Source organism: Pteronotus mesoamericanus, unplaced genomic scaffold (genome assembly GCF_021234165.1).
Source record: "Pteronotus mesoamericanus isolate MK-2021 breed Mesoamerican mustached bat unplaced genomic scaffold, CSHL_Meso_final scaffold_705, whole genome shotgun sequence".
Classification (NCBI taxonomy): domain Eukaryota; kingdom Metazoa; phylum Chordata; class Mammalia; order Chiroptera; family Mormoopidae; genus Pteronotus; species Pteronotus mesoamericanus.
Genome location: NW_026555326.1, coordinates 3,064,400 through 3,082,464, shown reverse-complemented (window position 1 = coordinate 3,082,464; position 18,065 = coordinate 3,064,400). Strand labels below are relative to the sequence as shown.

General features: G+C 47.8%; 1 protein-coding gene across 1 annotated transcript in view; it reads right to left on the bottom strand.

The window, feature by feature from the left end:
* PLXNA2 (plexin A2) overlaps positions 1–18,065 on the bottom strand; it is a 205,371-nt gene that overhangs the window by 156,039 nt on the left and 31,267 nt on the right. Inside the window, exon 3 of the mRNA XM_054563219.1 lies at positions 16,857–17,039. Coding sequence (XP_054419194.1) covers positions 16,857–17,039 — 183 coding nt within the window. The remainder of the gene's footprint in view (positions 1–16,856; positions 17,040–18,065) is intronic.

The window sequence follows — 18,065 nt, the reverse complement described above, 5'->3', positions numbered from 1 at the left end:
ACTATTATTTCCAGTTTGCAGATGAGAAAGCAGGTATAGAGAGATGAAATGATTCTTACTACATCGGCTGGGTTTTAAGGGGCAGAATCAGGAGTGGAGCCCAGGACACTTTTGCTTTTGGGCTTGGACTCTTCTGAACCACTTTGCTCTTCTGCTCTAATAGCCATGTGATGGGGAAGCACATAAAGGGGGCTTCCTGGAGGAGGTGATGCCACAGAATCTTGAAGATGAGAAGTAATAGCTGGACCAGGGGAAGGGAAAGTGTTCCTAATCTGACAGAACAACACATGCAAAGCCCTGAGGTGAGGAGCATGGAGACACATCATGGTTCCATGAGGCAATTCTTACGCTCCCCGTAAGTGGGGTGGGGGCCCCCTCCCCTGGCTTCTTTACTGGGTTAGGGCCCACTCGGCTGATAGTACTCCTACCTCCTGGCCTGGTCTGCTTCTCTGGACACTCATGTGAAGCCACCTATTTGGCCTCCTTTTCTAGTCGTGCAGCCTGATGTAGAGGCTTTACAGCTAAGACGGAGGGACCTCTACTCTGTCTCCTGCAGGTGTGGTCTTGGACAGCCCACTCCTCCCCCGTGCCTAATCTGTTCTCCCTGCCTTGGTCCTCTGGCTCACCTCTTGGCCCTGATCTGGGTTATTTCAGCATCGCCTTGTTCTGCTGACACCAGGTCTGAGGGGGTGGAGGTGTGTGTCTCTGTGTGTGGCAGGTGGTGATTTCGGTGTATGTGTGCCTGTTACAAGGGGTACACACCACATGATAGGCAGGCAGGTCCAGCATTTCGTCATCTCTCATCATCTCTCATTCAGACCTTTTTCTTAACAACAACAAAAATATCATACTTATTACCCTGATATATACATATATATAGGGGTCTGGCAGAAGTAATGTCTGCTTAAGTATGGTTGGTAGGGTAATAATATGAGGGTAATAATTTATAGTTTTAATTTGAACACTTCACCTCAAATGTCATCTGGTGTGCCTGAGTGTGATATTTATGTTACAGAATTACATGCTTATGATTTTGTAATAAAAGATTTTGTAATAAAAAAAAAAAAGGGGCAGGGGGGCGTTATTTGTGCCGGACACTGAATATGTATTTCAGAGGGTGGAACCAGGGAATTAGAGTGGTCACCCAAGAGCTCAAAAGGCACACTGTCTAAAAACTTGTCTCAAAACCACTAGACAAAGGGTCTTAACATTTTAGAGTTGTACCCAGCTTTGAGAATGTGATGAAAGCAATTGTCTCTCTACACAAAAATGATAGATATGCAAATGTTTGCATAACATCTTTTTCTAGGAGATCATGGACCCCCTGAATCCTGGAAGCAGGTTAAAAGCCCTGTGCACTTAAGTTCTGCCTCATCTTCCTACTGGATCTCCCCGCGCCTCGGACTTTGCAAAGGAGAGTTATAAGATGTTGGTGGCTGCAGCGCCATAAGTGGTGAGACCCACGCAGTCCTGGCATCGCTTCGTGTGCTCCAGCAGAGCAGAGGCCTAGGGCTTGGAAAGCCCAGGCTTCTCTCAGGCTCAAATTTCTATGATGAGGGCGTTGATGGTAATTAACATCGTTCTCACACCGCCAGCCCCAATGGGTCTGGGTGTCAGAGGTGACTTATGCCTCAGTTTCCTTGCTAGCTTAATGCTAGTGAGCTCACATCTCTGGGCTAGGATTAGAATGGACAAAGGTGGGGCATCCAGGTTCCAATTCAGTGTCATTCCTGGGTGATGCTGGGCAAATCACTTGATCCCTATGGGCCAGTCTCCTCATCCACAAGATCGCAGCCCATGGGTTGTTAAGATCACTAGATGAGCTCAAAGTGGGTGATATATACATGAAAGCTCTTCTTATACCTCAAACCACCAAACAAGTTTATGGGTGTTATTATTATCTTGGCATCCAGAGACTGACTGGGAGGTATACCAAGATAATTGCTTTCCAGATTGGAAACCAGGGAGGATAATGCAGATCACTTTTACTTGACAGGGATAAGTTGGGGTCCACGTTATATAATCTGTTCAGGGTCATCCATCCCTAAATCCTGGGGGTAGCGATTGAAATGAAAAGGATTCTAGTGCTCTAGAGCCTTAGAGCACTAGGTTCTAGAAAATCTCAGCAGCATCCAGCAGCCCTGAGTCATCTGCTCCCCTTTCTAAGGCCCTTTCCTATCCTTCAGCCAAGGAAAAAGACTCTGGGAACTTTTTCCTCTGGTCCTTTGAGCTCAGGTAGTGTCTCTGGTCTGCTATGAGATGCAAATCAACTTCCAAGTTCACAATGATGGGGAAATGGGAAGGTTCTCCTTTGGGTCTGCCTGATCTGGGGGGAAGGACTGAGAGGAAATAACCAATCTTTCCCAGAGTCACTGGAGTGCTTTGTGCAGCCTGCCCTACATATGTGTTTTATGCAGCGTTCAGGCTGCTGGTGCCTGGGGCCCACAGGCAGGTTTATGAGATTAAAGCCCAGTGTCCAATAAATAATTGAGCAGCTTACTGCAAAAAAACAAAACAAAACAAAACAAAAAACATACACGCAGTATAATAGCTACTATCTCCAGCAGTCTGATGTGTACAGACATTTTAAATGAACATCACTTTCATCTGCATGTTTCCATTTGATGTGGAGTCCAAAACCAATAAGAAGAAGAAAAAGAAAGTCACCTCTGTCCTCCATGTATGTCCTGCTGCTAAGATAAGGGTGAGGAGAAAGAAAACTCTTCAATGCACTAATTATTCAGGGCCTTGTTGGCTCTCCTTCTGCAGCCCCCTGCCCTCATTTTTCCTCTATTCCCCACTTTCAGTTGCTGTTTGTATATGTAGGAAGCATCTGAAATCTCCACTAGACCAATTATTCATTTGAAAGTTGGTTTTCTTCTCTAAGGGGTGCCTTCTTGGAGCAAAGCTGGGTCCAGGTGCTGTCTCCTATAGCGTCACAAGTGACTTGCTTGTGGGTGTAGCTTAAAAGTGGAAGTAAATTAATATCACTGCCATAGCCACCAGAGCCCTGGCTGAAGTTTTAATGAGCCAGAAGTAGTGTTGGTCAATGGGCAAGGCTTGGCCTTGGGCATGACGAGGGGGGAAGAGTATAGGAGAGAGGGGAAGAGGAAGAGTTTGGGTGGTTGTCATAGGGAGAGAGGGTGCAAGAAAGCAGAGAAATGTTTGGGAGGATCCTCCACAATCTATTGTAGAAGATTCAGTGGGAGATGAGTGGTACATGGTGATCTATGTAGCATTATGAGCTAGAAGGAGAAAAAAATGTCAAAGGGAACCATCTTCTCCTTACTGGGAAGTTTACTCGTTGTGACTGCAGTTAAGGGACAAGTGACTTCAGTGGGGGAGCCAGGCATGAGAGAGAGTGACAGAACTTCCCTCCAGCTCTGGGGAAATCTGGAAGGGTGGCATCCACTTCTGCACTAGCCCCTGACTCCCCTTCTGTAGGCAGTATCTACCCCATACCCACGAACCACTGGGCTTAGGCAGACACAGCAAACTGACCCCGGCCCCCCTGCTCTTTGCACCCCTTTGGCCTTGGATACATTTATTGCCAGTGGCTGTGGTTTATCTCTTGTTGTTTATGGCCTGGGACAGGCTGCCTACAAATAGCTCCCCAAAGAGTGGGGAAACAGCAAGCATCTGCCATTCTAAGAGGCTCCTTCCAGAAATGAAAAGGACAGTCGTAAAATGTTGCATTGGGGGATGAAGGGAGTGGTGTTGGGTGGGTAACATGCATCATAAAAAGCGTAATGGACTAATGCTAATACACAGACTGGCTGCAGCCCAGGGGTATCTGCTGAGCTGACACATAAATATTGGGGAGGCACCAAGGAGACAGATTTTTTTTTTAATTTCTTTGGTTCGATGGTGGCGGGAGGCTGGGCATATTTTTTCCTCCATTTCTCTGCAGTCATTCCTGTTGGGATACCACCAATCTGTCCGAGACTGAAGCCACTTGATGTTTTATGGCTTCCAGCACAGTTAAGACTCCTGGAAAGACTGAAGGTACGGGAGAATTTGTGGGTGCATCCCATTGCCTGATAGGGTGAGTCAGTTTGGGGGGTTTTATTGGTAACATCCACCCAAGATTTTGTAAGTAGCAAAAGAACAGAACAGGGTGAGGATAATTATGTTAAGTGTGTGCCCGGGTGCATGTATGAGTAACTGTGCACTTGCCCAACATCAGGCTAGTTTCCAACATTATTAAGAGGACTGAATTATGTTCTCTACTTCGTGGGAATCAAAACAGGAGCATTACCAACTATAACTCAACAATAATCTCCATTCTGCTCAACTCCAGGTATGAAGAGTAAAATAGTTGTTTGGTAATTAATGGAACATTCAGGTTGAGGACTCACCCCCACATTTTTTTTTCTAGGGTTTTATATGGTAAAGTATCCGTATTCTCTGGTTAATATTGGCCAATTACTGTGTCCACGCATTTTCCTTGAAGTGTACACTGGGTAAGATGGGTAAATGTATAGCATAAGGGATGGCAGCAGGCAGAATGAATAAAAATCCTGTATAATAGGAACCTCCACTCTGGGTGAAGCAAGGATGCTTTCGCCGTTGTCTCCATACCCCTGGAGTTCTCAGTGCCTAAGAGCCATGCTGGAGCTCTAGGCCCTGAGCTAAAGGGTGAATTCAGTTCACCTAAGACCATGGACTACTAGAGAATAAGGAGAAACAGCAGGAACTATGGTACCTATGGTCAGGCAAGAAGCCCTTGTTCAGTCTTTTAGTGATAAGAAAAAAACATGATGGCATTTGGAATGCATGCTTTTGTTCGCCACGTGTGTTGGAAGAGTTAATTTTCCATGGCTGTTCCCAAGAGCGGGAGGAAAGTGAAATGGCATTCCTCTGAGTGTTGTGGTACCGAGGGCTAGCCCGTTGTCCTTTCTACCTGGGTATATGTGAGAGGAGAAAGAGATGGGCAGGAGGAGTCTTATTAGGCATTGAAGGTCTATGATAAGCAATTCGTATAATTCTTCAACCTTATTCTGAGCCTTATAAAGTAGATATTATTATCCCTGTTTTAAAGAAGAGAATTCTCAACTCTAAGCTTCCAAGAGGAGAAGTAATTTAGCCAGGGCCTCATCCTTAGCAAATGGTATAGTTAGGATTTGAACTCATATCATGGTCTTCTCACAATGACTTAAACATATTGAAAGGGAAAAAAAAATCAATACATGATGATTTGGAGGGAAAATTATTTCCAGTCTGAAGGTCAAAAGGGCAGAGCCTAATGCATCCCTTATGCCAACTGGTATGTATTATTATTCCAAGTGATGAAGTGGCAGGGCTGGGGTGTGGGTACCACATGTGCTATTGGAAAAGGGTTGGAGAACCCTGTGTGCACAGGGACACGTGATTACTCTAATTGGAGGTGAATGGGGCATCGAGAGTCTCTAACGCTGAACTGTGGGCCTGATGGTAATAGAAGACTGGGCTCCCCAGTAAACAAATGCTGCACATTCACCTGGAGAAGCATCTTGCCATGAGAGAGCTCATCCTTTCCCACCATGTGCAGTGGTAAGCTCGCTTGTGTATGAGGTTCATGGGTGCTCTCCGGCCCACGGAGGTCTCTGGGTGAGGCCCTTGGAGTCAGTTGTAAGTGGAGGTCTTGCCCAATCATCTGCCCAGAAATGAGGCCCAGTTGGGCTCAGCCCTGTTCAACCAAGCTTGGGGCATAACGAGACGTTTCTCTTTACTTAGTTGGCTCATTGCCACTTTAAAGTCTGAGAAAGAAACCACCATAGTATCTAGTCTCTTAGACTAAGCTGGCTAGCATTAGGTTAGACTTAAGGAAGATCTTCCTGACTGTGAGCTCTCCGAGGCTTGACCATGAGCAACCAACACTGGTTCTGGCATATTCTTTCCTAGATACTTTTTTTTTAAGTTTTTTTTTAATCTTCACCTGAGGACATTTTTTCGTTGCTTTTGAGAGAGAGGAAGGGAGAGAGAGAAACATCGATGTGAGTGAGAAACATCGATCAGTTGCCTCCTGTATGCACCCCGACCAGGGATTGAACCTGCAGCTTAGGTATGTGCCCTGACTGGGAATCAAACCTTCAACCTTTCAGTGTATGAGAAGATGCTCTAACCAACTGCGCCACACTGGCCAGCACCTTTCCTAAAGACTTTAAAGAGCATGAGAGTTACCTAACTGTTGCCCACAGCACCCGGCAGGAAAGAGCCTTCCCTCCAGCCTCACCTTTGCTTGCTGGTATTTTAGTAAAGGCCCAATACCAATACAGAATGTATAATTTTCACATCATTCTTGGCAAAGCCCAGGTGCGCCCCATTAGCAGAGTTCCAAGGATGCCATTTTCTATCAAGAAAAAGACATGCTGCATCGTAGTGCTTAGCTTAGGGCCCTATTAATAGCAATCCTAATTATATGGCTGCAAATTTAATTCATAGCAATGATTAGTGTCAGAATCAAAGGCATCAGGCATCAATATTGATGGAATTGCAGAAGCCCCATAAACAGAGAACAAGCTTTCTAGCCCTTCCCCCCAAGACGTGGTTTGCTGTTAACTATTGCATTAATGTCTCTTCCAATTTTGCCAGATGAAAATGACTCATTTTTCAGTGTCCTCCTCCCCTTGAAAACCTTGGCCTGGCCAGCTCTGAATAGGTATGACTGGCACACAAAAGATCCCAGACAGCATCTCTGCAGAAGAGCCCTGGGGCTCCGAGGGAGCACGGGTGATGGGCGCAGGCCCCACGCTTCACACAGTGGCTCTTGGCCTTGTGGGCAACACTCTTTTGTCTCCCCGTCAGAAAGCTCACAGCAAACAATGATGCCTGGAGAAAGGGGAGTCAGCTGGGACTGTGTGTGGCACAAAAGGCTGCCACCACATCCATTGCGGCCTGGGCTGAGATGGGTGCAGAGGGGGAGGAGGTGGCCTGAGGGGAATGATACAAGGCAGCGTGTGCCGAGGTGACAGCTGCCACGTCCTGGGTTTCCAGGGCATCTTTGCTAGAAAGAGTGCAAAGTGTTAGCCCTTCCGCTCTTCTCTCGGCATCTCCTTGTAGCTCTTTGTTGGGCAGGTGGTGGGTTATAGGTGGACAAGACAGACTCTTAGAGAAGGCCAACAGAGCGCTAAAAGCTGGTGGGTAACGCAGCACAGGGTTGGAGCTGGAGAGATCTGGATTCAAATTCCAGCTCTCCGCTTGGTAGCGGTATGACTCTGGCAAGTCACCTAACCGTGAGCTCAGTTTGCTCATCTGGAAAATGGACGTAGTATTCATTCTTATGAGAGCAGTTGTGAGGCCTCACTGAAAATAAAAAATAAAATAAAACACTTATCCCAGGGCTTAGCACAGAGTAAGTGCTTAATTTTTAATTGACCCCCATGCGCCCCAAAAGTGTCAAGCCTAGAGAGAGAATTAACATGTAAGACTTGAGATTCCCAATTCAGTGTTCTTCTGATTTGTCGAACTTCCTGGCTCCAAGGCAAGAATGTTGTGGTTAAATAGGCCTCCTTGCAGGCCTGGCTCTAGTAAGATCCCCAAGACATGTGAGTGAGGGCTCAGGGAGGCTGGTTACCCAGGGCAAGGCTCCATGGTCAGGCCTGGGACAGGAAGCTCAGTGAGACCCTTGCCCTGGGATCCCCAGACCAGTTGAAGGTTCTGCTTATGGAGTGCTTGCATGCTCGGGAGAGGCAGAGGTTAGTCTGTTGCTGTGTAGAGGGAATGTTCTTCCATTTGATATAGCGGAAAGGGTCCCAAAATTTCAATCTAAAGATGGATTTTAGTCTTGCCTCCATTGCTAAGACTCTTGGTGATTTTGTTCAGATCAGTTAACCCTTTTTAGGCCTCAGCCGTCTTATCCATAAAATAGAGTGAACATCTCAACGGATCAAAGTCTGTAGGCTGGACAAGTTTCCTGAGGTCCCTTCTAGCTATAAAATCAGACGAAGATTTCTGACCTCCTCCCCAGCAGGCCCCAGCCCTCTGCAGGGTCCCAGTACCATGAGCTCTTCCTCCTCCTTGGCTGTGCTCTTGCCCACCCTAAGGGTAAAGTGTGAGAATTCCAGATTTGTTCCTAAAGCCTGTGGATGCCACTGCCCCTTTCAGGTTAGGTGGGGACATCCAGCTGGTGGCAGTAGCCTTTGAAATAGAAAACCAGAATGTGGTATCGAAGAATGATGGCTAATTGGGACAATCCCAGAGGCACCAGTTTCTAAACTTCTGCTGCATCTTGGAGCTCAGAAACCTTTCTAGAAGCTGAGACCAGGAGAGGGATAGAATCCCAAGAAGAGACTCTGAAGGATAGACCTTACTTGATCTTTACCACCTGCATCTCTGCACCTGCTCCCCTAGACAGGGGAACGCATGATTACAAGAAGAAAAGAGATGATCAATTAGCGGCAAGCTTTTAGCTTTGCCATCTTTGAACTATACAAGTGACCTAGGTGTATGCTGGGCCCAGCTCCACCTGAAATATTTGTAGCTCTGGTTCCAATTCCCACATCTTCCTTTTATTTACCCTGTGACCCTAAGTAAGAACATAATCTGAGTTTCAGTATTACCATGTGCAACAGAGCAAAGAAATAACCCAGCCCTTCCTGTTCATTTGAAATGTTATGGGATTAATGAGATAATAGAAATGGAATCTGGCTGGGCCTTTGAAAGAAAAGCATGGTAATAGCAATACTAGTAAGAATCATGCTCGCAGTGAGAGTGGTAATAGCAGCAATGGCTGCCATTTCTTAAGCACCTACAGTGCATCAGCCTTTGTATTAGGTAACTTTACATCCTCCCATGTCTGACATGCATAGCAATCTTACACGATAGCACCCGTAGACCAGTTGAGGAAATTGAAGTCCCCTAAGATCACATAGTTAATCTGAGATGAGCTGTGCAGCACTAGGATATTACAGTTGCCTCGGAAGTGTGCAAAGGGCACAGAATGGCCCTGTTTTAGTTAGTTTTGTAAAGCTGCAAGAGTGGAACTGCCACTTCCCCGGCCCTGCCCTGGGGGAGGGGTCAGTACACATTGTTCAGTGATAGGGGACTGGGAAAGCTCTCACTGGTGACTAATGCAGCTGGTGCCAATGTCCAGCAGGATTAGATTAGTTCGGCTCAGCTGGTCTAGTCTTCTAAGTATATTTTCCCATGACTCAGGGCTGGGGGCAGGGGGCAGGATTCTCTTCCTCCATCTGACCTTGCAAACATGTCACTAAAAAGGAGGCTGGTATGACAGCTCCACTTCCCCCAGGGCGCCAGAGTTGAGTGGGCTTTGGGGGTAGGGGAAGAGAAGTCTCAAAGATGTTAGTGATAATCATGACAGCACTTTTGTGCCAAGCACTGGACTAAGTGCTTGATTTCATTTATTCCTTACAAGAACCATGCAACATGTTCATCACTACCTACTCTACAGAAGAAAAAAATTGAGGCTCACAAGCTAAGTAGCAATGGTAGTAATATTTAAGTACACAGGCCCCAGATTGGCACCGTGTTTGACATGAATTATTTCAGTATTCTCCTTTTAAACATACTCTTTTGTGTTTACTTATATATTTTTGGTCTGTCTTCCCACATTAAGATACAATCTTCATTAGGAAAGGCAATTTTGACTGTTTTGTCCACTACTGTATACCTCCAAAATGACACATAGTAGGTACTCAATAAATTTTTGTTCAAGAATGGATTATTTCATTAAATCCTCATTATAGTCTCATGAGGCAGATATTATAACTGTCCTCATTTTACACTGAAGGAAACTGAAGCTCAGAGGTTACGCAGCCCGTAGGCTGGAGATGGTAGGATAACAATCCATAAGGTCATACACGTCATACACTCTTTGTTATAGAAATCCATTCACACTTGAAGGCAAAGGACTGCGCTAGCTGGTCTTTGGAGGTCACTTCCCACCGTCCTGCACAGGCAGGAGAGACTCAGTGGCCTAAAAGTGTGTGTATCCACGTGGCCTGTGTTTACCCAAAGTCGATAGCTCTGTAACATTAGTACCTTGGCCTCTTGGAAATTCTGCACAGCCTATTTGGGTCACCTGGATTCTGTGGGCTCCACCCCCTCCCTCATCCTGTCCCTAAAACACACTTCCCTGTGTTTCACCTGTCCTGTGATTAGAGCCCTGAGGGGCAAACTCTTGGATGTGAAGCAGCCTGCTGAGCACGCAGGCTGATGGATTGTCCAAAACTGAAGCTTTTAAAGAGCTGCATAAAAGGTGCAAAAAATAAATGAATCTTCAGTTTCTCCCTTGCAGCATGGCTCCGGGAGATGAAGGCCTTCTTCCCTGGGGTCAGCGGGGGCCCTGGATAGAAACCCAGACCCCCTCTCTACACCTGTCATGATCAAGCAGGGGGATGTGGTGGCGGGGGGCAGGGGTGTGGGGGACTCTCTCAATACTCCGCCTTCCCCGTGCCAACCAAATGCTGCCTTTCCCAGCTTTCAGGAGACCAGTTCTCCGGGCTCAAGAGGGCTATAAAACAACAAAACAAACAGCGAGTTTGGCGGCAGGAGCCTGGGCAGGGAGCCAGGCTCATTCCTCGGCTGTGGTGGTGAGTTCCAAGCCACCAGCGGCCCCGTCCATGCAGGCTCCGGGGACGGGGGAGAGGGTGCCTGCTCCCGACCCCTGCTGCCCCAGCCCCAGCCCTGCTGAGGTGCCCAGGGAGGTAGGGCATCAGTAGTTACAGGTGCCAGGAGAGCCATGAGGTCTTCTAGCACTGGACCCACAGCCCTGGCTGTTTACAGGATCCAGGGTTCACGCTGAGAGACGAGTGAATCATTTCCACTCAGAGGAATGAGTGGCTATTGTTTGGTGGGGTTGGCACAGGGAGAAAGTCATGTTTCTCAGCATTTCATCCAACTTGGCCTTCTGTCTGCCAAGACAACTCCACCCCACAAGGGAGCCAAGTCACAGGTTAGGAACTTCTATGTGTGTTTTGGGAGGAAGTATAATCGCCAATGTCAACATCGCCATTGGAGGGGCTGTAGAACCTTGTGCCAGGTACTTAATATCCCTGTGGCTCAGTTTTGCACATCTGTAAAATGGGGCAGAGACACAGGGGATGAACACCACACTTAGCTGAAGTATTTGGGGAAGATGGCAAGGAGCATGGAAAGGTATCTTGTAAGTAATCAGTGTTATCAGATAACAGCAAAAATCCTGGGGCCTGGGAGAGCTAATACCTTCATGATCTCAGCGGATTCTTTCCAGTGCCCAAGCTGCTACGACAAGAAGCTTACAGTTTTCCTGGCTTTGCTTAGCAAATTGTTGGTGAGCTTGCAAAGAGAAGAATAGGACTGGGACGTCAGGGCTTCCTGTGGGCTGCCGACCAGAGACCTTGGGTTGGTATGTCCCTTAGGGAAAGGCAGAAAGAATTTTCCTCAAGAATTTCACAGGCATTTCTGCAGCTGGCTGTTAGCTAATGGGAAATAAGGTGGTGCCAAAAGAGGCCAGTCCCGCCCACAGAGAGCCCAGAATTTGAAAAGGGCTCTCTGTGGATTTGCAGAAATGTTCGGGAGGCCTCTGAACAGAGGCCTGAGAGGGGAGGGTTCTGCTGCAGGCGCACCTACCTGTGATCCAGGTGAGAGAGGGTCCCCCCTCTGCCGTGTTTTTCTAGGCATCTCCAGCAATAGCTAAGTGCCATCCTCTTCCTCCATCCCAGCCAACATTTCTGAGAGTACCACCCCCTCCCTCTTCTAAATATTATTAACCAGCGAACCAACTCGTTTCCTGTTATCCACCAGCAGTTCTCTTGTTCCCTTGAGTCCTCATCCACCACCACCCAACCCTCCTGCCTCCTCCTCCTCCCCTTCTAGCCGATCCAGCACACAATAACTTCCTTCCTTTGCAAGCCAGCCACGTCAACAGGAGTCACTCTTGGTGTCTGATCTATTCTAGTCTGTGCAAATAGGTTTCTGGCAAGGAGAAGGTGCCCAATAAACTTGAGATAAATTTAATGAGCACCTAATGTGCGAGAGATGTCGGATCAGACGTGGGGGTGAGTGACATTAATACAAAAGGTGGGTCCCTGTCCTCCAGGATCTGTGTATCTCAAGAGAGGTGGACACATCTGTAGCTGATCCCATGTCAGATGCTGTCAGAGCAAAACTACGTGATGTGAGGGGCCTAAGGAGGGTGCTGCTCAAATGCTCCAGAGGACGGTACAGGACACATCGCCAGCCCTTGGGCAGCAAAAAGCAAGGTTTCCACTGGGGAGAGAGAATGGAGAGCCAATACTTCCTGCTGCTCTGCAAGGCCCCAGGGGGCTAGGGGAGGCCTGGACTGAGGCAGCAGTTTTAACAGCTGCAAATGGAGAGAAGGAACCACAGGAACTTTGCCCCAATAAGGAAGGAGGGAGGGAGTCCTCCCTCTCATGTCCTGGTGGCTTCTGCCTTCTCCCCTTCCCTCCTATGCCCCATGGCTTGTGTTTCAATGGTCTCCTGGTCTCCTCCCTTCAACCTGAGAGGTTGAATTAAATGAGTTTGCAGTTCCTGTTGCCACTGCTCATCTTCCATCTGCTTTGGCATTAGCTCCCAGCATCCCTTCTCTGGCCTCCCACAGCCTGCTCTTAGCCAGGAGGGATGTCATCGTAGTCAACCCTGCCCAGCATACCCTGCTGTCGCTGCATGAGCTCCTGCTCTCATCGCCTTGGCGAAGCCTTTTCCTGTCTGAGCCAAGCACCTACTCCTCGACCCTGAGGGGCTTTCCATGGCACTCGGAGAGCGAGCTCGAACCCAGCCGGGATTTCAAAGCCCACACCCAGGGGCTTTGGCCTCCATCTCTGCTCCCGTGCCCTGCCACAGCCTGCCTGCCTATCACCCACTACTACCGAAGGAAGCAGAGGAAGATGGGCAGCAGAGTTGGAAGCCGTGTGCTTAGTGCAGGAGCCCCCTCTCCAGCTTCCCTGCTCCGTGACCATCCAGGCTCTTCCTGAATATTTCCACTGTCTGGGCGCTCACTACCTCTTGAGTTGGCTCTTTCCATCCCATTATGGGGCAGTTTGGCTGCAAGAAACTTCATTTTTTTTTAAGTGGAAATCTAATCTACTGTCACTCCTACCCATTGGCTCTATTCTGCCCTCTGGGGCCACACCAAATAAGTCTGATTCCTACTCCACAGCTTAATGACTGAGCGTGCAGGCTGTCAATCCTGGGTCTGCCATTTACTGGTTATGGGACATTAGATGCATTTCTTTATCTTTCTTGGCCTCCATTTCCTCATCTGTAAAATGGAGATAATAATAGCACCTACCTCATGGAGTTATACACACATTAAGTGATTTAATGGATATAAAACTCTTAGAAGAACACCTGACACATAATACGTGCTCAGTAAATTACAGTATCTGAAGAAAACTGTCTTGTCTCCTCCTTTACTCTTCTTACTTTGGCTTAACATCCTTTTAACAATATTCTTCCTACGGCATGACTTCCATATCCTTCCACTTTTTGTTTATCTCACACTTTAGTTGGCTTAAGACATTCTTACAATGTTATCTCCAGTGTGAAGCCACCACTTCCCATGACCTAGAAATTGTCCGTCTGTTAGTGTGCTGAAGACCAACTAACTTTGCTCATTTTTATCACACAGGTGACTCATGTCAACCCTGTGGTCAGCACAAATCCCAAGATTCTTCACACTTGCTTCTGGGTACTCACAGCACCCTGCCTCTGCCTTCCGCTGCACCGAGCCCTGGGAGCTCCCCTGTGCACTCTAGACCCTCCTTGTAGGTGCATTGAGTCTTCTCAGTGCGACACCCAAGGTCTAGAGGGCCCTTCTCTCATACCCCCAACTCAGCCATTGAGCTGTCTTAGTCTTTAAGCAAAGCCTGGCGATCTTCCTCTCTGATAAAGCCTTCCAGATATATCACTCTATTGCAGTTGATTTCTCTGGAATTGCTCCATCCCCATGGTGAAGCTTCGCCTGTCTTCTTACCACCTGTGCTCACTGACACTTAGCCTATGCGAGCATTATACATCTCCCCTCTTGGTTTTGAGGTCTTGTCCTTTTCCTGCCTGGTTTTTCTGAATGTTTGTGGCTCAGAAGGTGGTGGCCTTGAATAGTCTATGAGCAAGTACGTGACATAGCACATAACAGCGCCTCCTAGTCATGCACTCCTCATGAGTCTCTGTTTCCTCTAAACTTCTCCACTCAGGGACATCCTATTCCTGTGGGTTGCAATGGAGGAGGACTGGGCAGTCTGACAGACGCCTGACCAGTCAGGGAACGAGTGCGTAGTTCTGACATAGCCTGCTTCCCTCCTCTCTCTATACTCCTAGATATTTTCTTTACTTCATTTTCCTTCCTGTGTTGAAAGAGCCATGGGGCCTGGACCATGGTAGGGTTTCCTGGGGACATTCCATAAATTCCTCATGGGCCATTTTTCTGGAGCGGGATGGGTGGGTAAGTGGGAGGCCAGCGGGAACCGGGGTGTGAATACCAGGTGCCTCAAAGAAGTGTGGGTGGAAAGGAAGGGCGAGTTGCACAGAGGAGAAGGAGGGGTATTATGAGCTCATAGAAACAGTCAAAGAAAGGCAAAGTGAAAAGTGAGAAGGAGCAGCCAACTTGCAGGTTGGAACAAGCCGTGGGCAGCCACGCTCCCAGCCTTGCCCTTGAACCCGCGAACTTGCCTCCATAGCGGCTTGTCTGCCAGGGCTTGGAGAACCTTGCTTGCTCGGGTGTGTGGCTTGGAAAGATGCCCCAAGCAGCCCCTGTGTGTGCTGTGCAAGATGCACAGAGATATAGGGAAGGTCAGCACAGGGTCCCTTTGCATCTGGCTGGGTCGTTCTTCCTTTATTTCATCCTCATCCATGCATTCAGCAAACACTAACTCCTTAACTCAGATCTAAGACCAAAAGGAGTGGAAGCACTGGCCCCTGGTAAACTCTGTGTTAAACCTGGATCCAAAAATTGTTCTCAGCATCCATTCCTGGATCCTGTGTCTGCTTCTTTAAGTAAAAATGGTGTCAACTTGGGTGTCAGGGTAAGAAGCATCTTGTCCTAGTCTCTAGGCAGGGACAAGACACTTTTGTTCTCTGGGCCTCAGTGAACCTGCTGGATAATGAGAGTATTGGGCCAGATGATCTCTACGTTTCTTTAGAGAATGGTTCCATTTTTCAAAACGTTTTTGGGACCTATCCCACGTATAACCACACGGTGAAAAAAACAGGTAGAAAGAAGGAAATAAATAAGAGTAAAGCATGAACCCTGTTTTTAACCAAACTTTTAGGAGAATAAAGGAGACAGAGTTACATGAGTGATCCAGAACATCTGTGGCTACTGCTGGCCCCCAGAAAGCCTTAGTGAGGTGTAAAAAGAGGTAGTCTCTATAGGCAGATAGATTAGTAAAAAGAGCCCTTCTGGGTGAATTTTTATACTCCAGGGTACATGGTTTGACAAGAGAGTTGAGGCTAGATTCCAGCTCCCATAGGCCCCTCGGCCCAATGGAGCGTGCAAGGACCACTCTGCCCAGCTGTACAGGAAAGCCTGCTGAGCAGGGAAGCAGCCAACCTCAGAGTCCAAGCTGAATCCTATCCTGGCAGAATATGCCACTTTTAAATCTTAGTGAAATCTCATTAAGGCAGCTCCTTTCCTCTTGCATGTTGGGAAAGCAAACACAGGGACCACACTCATCCTCTCTTCCATGTGCCAAAGAGCGAGGCCAAGGTCCACAGTCCCAGGAGAAGTGGATGGCACAGCCCAGGAAAAAGTAGCAACCTCCCCACAAAGTGAGAAAAGGGTTAAAGGGCATTGGCCTCATGAGGAGCAGCAGCGGTCTGGAGGGTTCAGTGCCTAAGCCCAGGCCAGTTCTCCTCACCTCCTCTGGCAACACCTCAGAACAAGCAGATCACGGAAATTCTTCCTCAGGCTCCCGCCCTGCCCTCCTCCGTCCACATCCCAAACAACATCTCTCCCAGGCTCTAACTAGATGAGGAGAAAAGAGTTACAGCGGTGATGTCAACATCAAGGGTGAGACGGGGTGAGGTCTTGCATGTGCTTTGATCCACAGGTGGAAGGACTGGGGAAAGGTAGCAGGAGGGTAAGTTTAGGAAAAGGGGATTAGCTGGGACCGGAAAGAATGCGGCCGCTGTAATCCCACATAATGAACCAGACTGTGCTCAGGCTCCGCACCCTGAGCACTAGGCAAGCAGGTACAAGCTGCTGGCTTCAGCCCACCGCGCAAGAGGCCGCCCGCGCGCCAGCCCAGACATCCCATGCCCTCCAGCTGGCAGCGGTGCCCAGGGAAGTCATGGGTAAGATATCTACTTCCTCCTGGAAGCTCAGGTCTTGGGGGATGGGAGTGGAGGGGTAGGGAAGACGCTGCACTTGCAGGAATAGGAAAGACAGAAGCGTGGCCTCTTAGCCGGGTACAATATGCCCTCAGACAGCAGCCTCGCCATTTGCCCATGTTCCTGGAATAGAGACCCACATTCTGCTTCAACCAGCTGCTTTGGACTCCACGAAGACTTTTGACCAGTACAAGCAGCTCTCCAGGCTGTGGGGAGGTAGTTGTGATGTTGGGGATTTATAACACAGAGAACCAAAAAATCAAGTCATTTCTACTGGACTTGGAGATAATGAATGAAGTACTTTTCTCCTTTAGGAAGATGTGCTTTCCTACTTCCTTGAAGTGTGGGCAATATTGAAATATATTTGCATTTCCTAGACACTCACTGACAAATGGCTAGGAAAAGTCGCTAGAAGATAAGCCACAAAATTAATCCCTACCTACTCCATTTTCTGACCCCTTCCACCAAGAAAATTAAGAAAATCAGAATTGCCTGTAGTTAAAACTCGAGCAATAGCTACCTTCCAGAAGGGGTTCTCAGCAGAGGAGCGGAAGGGCATCGGCACATCGGGGCTCAAAGACTCTTACCTTTTTCAGCTTGCCACTCTTAGTCCCCACAAAAACCACGCTGTAGCCATTATAAACGTATGAGGCCACTGATGTCATGCGGTCCCGGCTGGTGGTGTACAGGGTCAGGCCTTCCACTGGAGTGGAGCCTCCAAGCGGCTGATTGATGTCTAATCCACAGAAGTTGTCATCGATGGGAACCGGCTGGAGGGAAGAGGAGAAAATGAGGATGAAAAGCAGTAGAGTCATGGTGGTCAGTCCCGAGCTCGCCCCCGACAGCCAGCCCTGGGACACCAGGCTTCTGAGAGGTGTGACATGGGTGCAGGGTCCTTACACATGTGCAAACAATATCTCTCCACCTGACCCACAAAGCCCACAGAGGACCCTGGGAAAGGGAGAGAGAGGCACAAGCAGCCTCCCTCCCTTGCCTGTTCGCTTTCTGTCAAGGGACCCTGGGGTCATTTGTAAAGCTGATTGCTTACATTCATTTTCCAGTCATTTTAATGGCCCTGTGGACCACGCCATTTTGTGGCGATCTTTCTATTTACACAGTAGAGCTTCAGTCTTGAGGCAGCATCCCAGGACATCTACCAGCCTGGAGAGAATTTCTTATTTATTTCTTGGGATGCAAGGCCTCCCTTCGGGCATAAAGATTTTTAAGCCAACCATTCACCACATCCTATACTGGGGATAGACTGAAAAGGGTCATCCTAATATTGAACAGAAACTTATACTTTGGAAAAGGTACTTAATCTATATAAATCTCAGTTTCTTGATTTGTCAAACTATCTGCCCACCTTTCTGAGAGAATTACTGAGGAACAAATGAAATAATGCATGCAAGAGAGGTTTAAGTTATGTAATGATTTCCATTATTGTATGGCACAGGTCTTCAGCTGTGTTCAGGCTATGTCCTTCCTATTACCAGACTTTTGAAAAGAGTGGTGGTGTGCCTCTGTGGAAGGAGTATCTTTCAGGAGAGACTAGGGCACTCTTGAAAGAAGATCACCTTAAGCAGGAAAAATAGCTGGACAGAAAGTAGAAAGACATGAATTCTAGCTTCTGCTCTACTGCTAAGTATCTCTAAGTATAAACTTGGACCAGTAACATCCTCTTTGGAGGTTGTTAAGGGGGGATGTTAAATTGATTATTTCTAAGATCTCATTCAGGTAAATAAATTGCTTCCCAAGGACAGGGGCTGCCAAAAGGCTTGTGTTCTCTGCACAGTGCC